General features: G+C 40.7%; 1 protein-coding gene across 1 annotated transcript in view; it reads left to right on the forward strand.

Moving 5' to 3' along the window:
* Window positions 1–4,076: 4,076 nt before the first annotated feature.
* LOC138049211 (beta-1,4-galactosyltransferase 1-like) overlaps window positions 4,077–7,983 on the forward strand; it is a 14,011-nt gene continuing 10,104 nt past the window's right edge. Inside the window, exon 1 of the mRNA XM_068895382.1 lies at window positions 4,077–4,649. Within this exon, the coding sequence (XP_068751483.1) occupies window positions 4,235–4,649 (415 nt within the window). The 5' untranslated portion in view covers window positions 4,077–4,234. The remainder of the gene's footprint in view (window positions 4,650–7,983) is intronic.

Consider the following 7,983-nt stretch of genomic DNA (forward strand, 5'->3'; position numbering starts at 1 on the left):
AGTTGGGAGCATTCTCGACAGTTATGCAAACCCAAGACGCAGTCGAGGGCATAATTCGACAAATGAAGGAAAATGCTGGTTTTTTACTTTTGTATACATGTATATTGAAACAGATTTTCTTGATACACGCTCATATATCCTACCAGCCAATCAAAACGTGCGTCTGACAACACATAACCAATCAAAATTCGTGTGATGTCACAGCCGTGTTTCCATACTCTTATCTAAACAGAGCTATTGACCAATGAGAGTGCGCGTACTATCCTAATTATTTTGCAAAAAACAATAACAACAACAAACACAAAAACAATAGCTCTGCACGCCCCGCACGTGCCTTTACATCTTGATAAATTTTCTTGCCGTTGTCGTCCTAACAACGTCGTGAAATGATCAAATTTGAGCCGGTAATGTGGAGGACGCAAGCATCTGACGATAATTTTTCAATTTTCTCCCTAAACATCGACACCGTTCATATACCAATTTTGTTTTTGGAATGTTGATACACACTTTCTATGGCGAGCGACTTGCAATAATCGCGAAATTATTACAATAGCGGGGAATAATATTTTTAGATGACGTTCTCGTCGCACTCATCGTCGTAGTAGTCCAGTGCCGGTCCTGCGAGAGAGCCACCCCCTTGCTGATTGCTGATTGCCCCACGCTACGATGGAAGCCATACTCTAACCACACACAGTTTTTAACATCAAATAAGCTTCGCCTGCTACTTATCAAGTTAGCACATTTGCACACGTAATTACCTCCAAAGGAAAACTTTTAAGGTCACCAATTGCACCAGAGAAGCATGCATATATCCATGGTGTATGCCCGCCTCCGAGTTTTCTCCACATCCGGCATTGGCACTAGTACAGATGACAAAACTGGTCCTCGGTCCCGGCGTTGTAACATGGCGAGAACAGCCGAAAACGAAGAGAACCCACCCAGTTCCAGCCATAGAACAGGTATGGCGATGATAGCTGTAAAAGCATGACCGTTAGGGGCGAAGTAAATCCATTATCAAATATGCCTTTCTTGACAATAGCAGCAATGCTGTTTTTTCACAGAGTCATTCACAGTCATTGGCGTTGCAACTTGGACTGAAAGGCCAGAGAACCAAGATATCTCAGTTTGTCAACTCTAGAACACCAGAAAAAATAGCATGGACGTCGATAGTCTCATCATTCGCGATTTCCTTGTGTCTGACCTTGAGGAGAATAAACCTGTTCATCCGCTAATACCAACGTTATACACCAGACCCGAGATACCTGTCAGCAGCGACGACATCATTACCCAAGACATTGACCAATGGTCTTATCTTCAAGGCGTTTCTATTCCCAATGACTGCACTGAAGTGGGTCTATATACTCATTGCTACTGATGTACCTGAACCTCTCGATCCACTTGAAATTGCGCCCGGTCAAGATGGTAACCCCTACACCACAAAAACACGCATTGGTTGGGCTGTCAATGGACCCTTGGGCCTGGGTGCCATCGTAATCGATCAAATACGGTATCTCTTGTTTCTTCCTTAGAGCTGGCATTAGATTCGCCACGTGGTCGAAGAATTTCACAATCGTGAGTATTCAGAGTCAAGACGGAGATGTCACAAGATGAGCTGCGATTCGTGCAATCTGCCAAAGAAAGAGTGAAGCTAGAAAATGGTTGCTGTTAACATCCGCTTGTCAATCAATTACAACCGAATTTAAGCTTAACACAAAATACTCTAATGCAAATCGAACCCTGATCCTTTCCCGTTCTCCTCACTTCCACAATGTGGATCACGTGACCGACACGATCCTTTACAGAATGCAAAACGTATTTCTTAGTAGTCAAACACGACACAAACGAATCAGTCAGTACGTCGAAGTCAGTTTCTTAGCCAAAAACTTAAGACATTTCTCAGATTATACTACTTAGGCTTTGAAATAACATGACAGTTCAACCTTTTACACTGTTCATCGTTGCTCCCATTCACCACAGCTAACCGGACGTAGTTTGTTTCGTTGTGGTCTTCCGTGCACGTGACAATGATACTCCAGTGTTTCTTCTTAGTGGTCACTTCTTGCATCAGTTTGCTCTTCACTTGGGTTAAACTGTTTTTACTGCTGTGACGTTCCTACTGGTATTGCGCTCTCTGGCTTCTTTTCGTGGAATGAATCACCACACTATTACCCTTTTTCTCGACGATTTAATAAGGTTCAGTCTGAAATCGTTTGCCAGCTTGTTCGACTTTTTCTGCTTTAGGAGCACCTGGTCTCCCACTTGGAGATCGTAGGGTTGAGCACCTCTCCTTGTGTCTGCGTAAATATCTCAGTATACGTATAGTATACAGTATACATTCTAAAAGCTGAGCTCCTCAATAATTATTTACTTATGTTGTTGTTTTCAGATATTTTTACAACTGGTCTGCGTACCATACGACCAATCCGCTTGCTCATTGCTATAAATCAGTCTATTTCCAGTGCTCAGACTTCTTGCTCTTTTCGCAGTTTTTCGTTTCCATTATTCAGCTTGTTTTCTTGTAATCGTGCGTACTCTTTTTTCCGCTTCTCGTCACCATAAACTTCGTCTCTTTATTCGGGCTCCTTCTTGCTCTCTCTTAGCCTGATTCTCAGGCCTGACGGTCCAGGTCGCTCATGTCACGCACAAAAAGGGAGAAGAGTCCGTGACACGAGCATCAGGCTACAGCCAGTAGCTCTCTTTTTCTCTCTTTTGTAGTCACTGATATTACGCCGGTCCTCTCGTGCTCTCAGTCGCTCTTTTTCACGTTGAGCATCGCTCACTCGTTGCCTGCTTAGGGATTTTTTCTCCCTTGCAGCCTCTTGTTTCCTCGTCTTAGCTTGTTATTTTGGTGTTCTTCAAAATTTGTACTTGTTTTACTAAAACGCAGGGTCAAATTCAGCACTTCCAGCCAAAAACCGCGAGCTACTAGTTCCAGCAATACGACATTTCGCTTTCTGGGTTGGGTTTGGTGTTTTCATGGTGTTTTCATGCACCAAATGAAAACACCTTTCACTATCTCGCAGCTTGTTGTCAGATCAGATAATTCTCATCAATCTGAAAACACTAATGCTTATAACAAGTTCTTTTGTCTCGTTACTAGCAATTGCGGCTTCTTGTCTTAAGTACTTAAAAACCCTGTAGGCGACGGTGCTATCTCTCTGAATGTAGTCAACATGGTCAAAGTGCGAAGGGATATATATTTAAAATATAATTCCTCATGTGACCATTTTTTTGTTTTAAATCCTGCATGACACTTCAATGAGTCTTAATGCCACGGTCTGTTGACAATGTATATTGAGCATGGTGTAGACTTCATATCTAATTTTGATATTCATACAATAGCCCTCTTAGTGTTCGCATTTATTATTTTGTTCCCTTGTTTTAGATGGCATCTCCCTTACGGCTGTATTTTGTGTCTGGCCTTCTCGCTCCGTTGCGAGTTCGCCCCCTCGAGTTAGCCCCGTATTAACTCTTCGAGTTCGCCACCTTCATATTTCGAATTCGAGTTCGACTCCTTTAATAAAACTACTTCCCTTCCCTTCTAGAGTCATTCTTATGATCTCCCACATAAATAGAAGAATCTTAACGTAATTGAAAATGGCCGAATGTTCGTAAATGTTTCATAGCTTACCGTTGACAAACTCTTAGCGACTAGTCTTAGAAATTTTCCGTTCGGGATAAGAGACTAAATTTTAGTAAAATTCATAAAGTGAGTAGACATGACGACGTAGTACGAGGGCGAGCTTTTACTTGTTGAGCGCGCAATAAGTTTGTCTTAGGTCGCTAGAATCTTTTTAGAAACTTTAATATATCGTGGGCCAAACTCGACCCATTGAAGGCTGCCACTGATCTTAGATATTAACTCTCGTTTTATAAACTAAAACGTTAATTGATCCACTATGGAACTTAGTTAACTATGGGGCGAATTCAGTTATGTGGGGCGAACTTTAACGGGGCTAACTTGCTACGGGGCGTGTGAAAAAAAAAACACTTGTTTTCACTGACTAAAAAGTTTTCGTTCATGAAGTATTACAACAGTCACCCCCCCTACCCCCCACCCGCCACCCACCCTCACCCACCGGGAAATTGATTATACCTCCTATTGGTGCTATGCTTTGTGACAACGAAGTCATTTTTTCCTGAACGTATTTTTTATGTTGTTGGCAGGCATTTTTATCACGCAGACATCCACCGCTTTACGGATTAGTCAAATAAGGGAAGGGAATTGTTGGCGATGAATAGCAAGTTGAAAGCATTCCTTTTCTGTACATTTTCCGTGGCCATAGTTTCACTGGTCGTTATGATGTACTACTCCGTGACATTATCAAAGTATACAAAAATAGGAGTGAATTACTTTACTTCAGTTGAGTGGACTAGCTTTGCTCATTTAGAGAACTTTGGAGGTGAAAAGCCGACACTGCTGAATACTTCACAAGGTATCGACTCTACCAGCACCACGAACGTTCCTTCGACTAAATTTGAAGAAATGAGTACGTCACAGGTTAGCGACGATAGCCGCAGGGAAAAATTAATTCAGAAGCCTGCGACAGAGAACACGGAAAAGCCTAAAAAAGGAATTACCACCGGTATTTCTTCGCAAAAAGCGAACGTCGGCAAGTTAAGCTTGTGTCCTGGAGGTTCCAAACAAGGTAAGCGACTAGTGTATTGTACTGACCAGCGTGTGTTTAATTCTTTGTAAGCTTATTATGTTTATTGCTTTAAACCGGTTGAGTACAATCCATGAAAATGAAAATAAGAAAGCTGTTCGATAAATCGGTAGCATTCTCTAATTCTGTTTTATGGATTTATCGACCTTCGAGATCCTGGTTCTGTTTTTGGCCTTCTTTTAATTTATATTAGAAGTAGCCGGCGGGAGAGATGAATTGAAACCGGAAAGTTCGACTCCCGGCGTTGTCAATCAATGGTTTCCGATCGATTGATTGCAATCAATACAATCAATAATAATCAATAACAATCCATTGATTGTTATTGATTGGTGCAACCAATCGATAAAAATCGATACTCACACTCGGAGTCTTAATTGCTATTGATTACCATTGATTTCTATAGAAAATCATTGATTAATAATTCATTATGCAACTTTCTGGCACGTGTTAGGGTGGGCGTGCTTCATTGGTCCCGAGCATATTTACACGTCCAGGGTAATTGGGTAATTCGATTGCGCACTTTTATCGTTGCACTTCAACCGGGATTCCGAAACACACTTGTTATAGAGTTTGCTTGTTCCAGAGATGGCGAAGGAAGTTGAATTGTCAGTGCGCTGTGTAGTCAAGGGCTATCACGAATGCCCTTTTGGAGTGAATGTTCAAGATGTATGTATGTTCTTGGCCTGCATGCGTATATTCAGGCAGCATGACAGTGAGCGCAGACAAAAACAATTTCCTCAACCAATTAACAAGCTGGAAGAGAGTGACACTGAAGAGACTTGAAGACAATTTTGTTCTTGTTTCGAGACGATCAGAGTCTAGTAATTTAAGTGAGCTTTTAATAGTAATAAGGGGTAAAAATGCTACAAATTTAACATAAAACACAACAAATAAAGATAACTGAATGGTTTGTTCATTCATATGGTGCGTTTTATTTAAGAAAATGACAAATTTCATAATCAATAAAAATCGATAACAATCGATGAAAATCAATAGAAATCGATACTCACACAACTTTAAGTCTACGATTTTTATCGATTTCCAATACCAATCGATTAATTGTTATTGATTATTATTGATTATTATTGATTTTATCGATTATCGGAAACCATTGATTGACAACGCCGGGTTCGACTGAACTCCATCTCTTTGCCTGGATTAGCCAGTGAATAAGTGAACGTCCCACTTTATACTGTATGAAATTCACATCTTTTACTCAACGCAGTTAAGAGCAGGACTCACAGGCAGCCTGCGGCCGGCTATAGGAGAGCTGAAAACATGCACTGACCTGCAGTCCATGAACTACCCCGATGGACGACCCAAATGGGCTCCCACAAAAATACTATTTCAAGTGAGTACTATTGGTCGTAAGCAGTGTCACAATTAGTGCTAAGCCTAAACATCCATTTTAAATGGCGTTGGTCAACGGTATTTAAGTCTAAGCACCCATTTTAAAAAGGTTAGCTTTCGATATTTGTCGCAATAGCCGATTACTTCATGTAAGTGAAGTGAGATCGGTGCAATTCATGCGACCGTGCGGACGAAAATAAACAAGGTACATGCAGTTTAAGTATAGAATCAATTCAGTTCTTTCAATAGTACTCATTCGAAATATTATTTTTTAGAGTTAGTTTGTTTTAGGGTAGTCCATTTGGATAGTCCATTGGGATACTTTATGGACTGGAGGTCAGTGTTTTAAACTCTATTGTAGCCCACTGGAGGTTGCCTGTACATCCTGCTCTTAAGGACGGTGCCTACTAATTAAAGATATTTTTGCCCTGGTGTGTGATTATGCAGGAAATGTAGATCTTAACAAGTGTTATTGAAATCCAAAAAGAAAATTGGGGGTAACCACGCATTTTCAAAGATAATTCATGAATAATATTTGTAAAAAGCTTTAAAATACAAAGCAATGTGTGGCATTCTTTCGCTTAATTATCTCTGAAAAATGCATGGTTACCCCCAATTCTCTGTTTGAATACCAAGGGTACTTACTAAGATCTACTTTCTCCGGGTAGTTTCAAACCGCGCAAAAATATCCCTGTATTAGTAAGCATCACTGATAGGAAATCCGAGTATCTGGAGATGCGCAGAACGTATGCACAATAACAATAGTAGGCACCGTCCTTAATTGAATTGAGTATAAGTCAATTAGAAATAACCTTCCCTTTCCTAAAGATTTTTTAAAGATGTGAATTTCATACAGTGTAAAGAGAGATGTTCAATTACCCACTAGCTAATGTATGCAAAGAGATGGAGCTTCTGCTTCCAGTATGAGCAACACTGAGAAGCCAATTTCAAATCATTTATCATTATTACAAAGAGTATAAGACCCAGTTTGGTCCCTTGAGAAACACCAGCACGTACTGGGAGCCAATTGGAGAGAGTCTGCCCTAGTTTGACACACTGCCAACGATCTGTTAGGAAACTACAAATCCATGGTACACTGATAGAACGGTGCAGCCCTGAGTCAATTAGGTTCGTTATAATGATGGTAAGGTCAATCTTGTCAAATGTCTTGCTAAAGTCGAGGAAGCAGGCTCTCAAATAACCAGGTTTTTCAAGCTCCGAGAGCCAGCTGTGAATGAGATCAAGTACGGGGTACTTAAGTGGTGGAAGATCCTTTAGACTACCAAATTGCCGAGTATCAATATACTCCCCAACATCCTTGATCATCCAAGAGACCACAAAATCTTCCAAGACCTTAGACAGAATAGGGGTCAACGAGATAGGTCAGGTGTTGCTCTCACGTTGAGGTTGTTTTACCTTCGGAATTGGTATGATGTTAGAACATTTCCACAGAATGGGGACTTACCAGTAGAAAGCGATGTGTCAAAGATCCTAGTGACAGGCTTGGGCAGTTCATATATAGGCAAATTCTTTAATTATTTGCGGCAGAATGCTGTCAGGCCCCATAGTGTTGTTTTCCTTTACATGCATAAGCTTTTTGCAAACCATGTGAGAAATAGAGGATATTACATGGCCATAAGGTAAGGTAAAGGTAAAATCTGCTACAAGCCTAGAAGGCCCATCAGGCCGGCGCTTATCTCGGGTTACCATGCTGGGATACAGTGTACAAATATCTCTCACTTGTGAGCGAAGCGAACGAGTGAGAGATACTTTCAGCACAAGAAGCTAAAATTTGTATCCCCAAGGGGCCATGTAATCTTCTGTTTATTGCATAGATATTGATGAAATGGCCAGATTTAAAACAACTTGTTTTATTCATTTTCGAAATGATGGAAAAGTGATCACCAACCGCTAAACCACGCATGTTGTGTAACATAATACAAGATATGAAAGTTATGAAAAGCAA

Source organism: Montipora capricornis, chromosome 5, assembly GCF_036669925.1.
Source record: "Montipora capricornis isolate CH-2021 chromosome 5, ASM3666992v2, whole genome shotgun sequence".
In the NCBI taxonomy this organism is placed as follows: Eukaryota; Metazoa; Cnidaria; class Anthozoa; order Scleractinia; family Acroporidae; genus Montipora; species Montipora capricornis.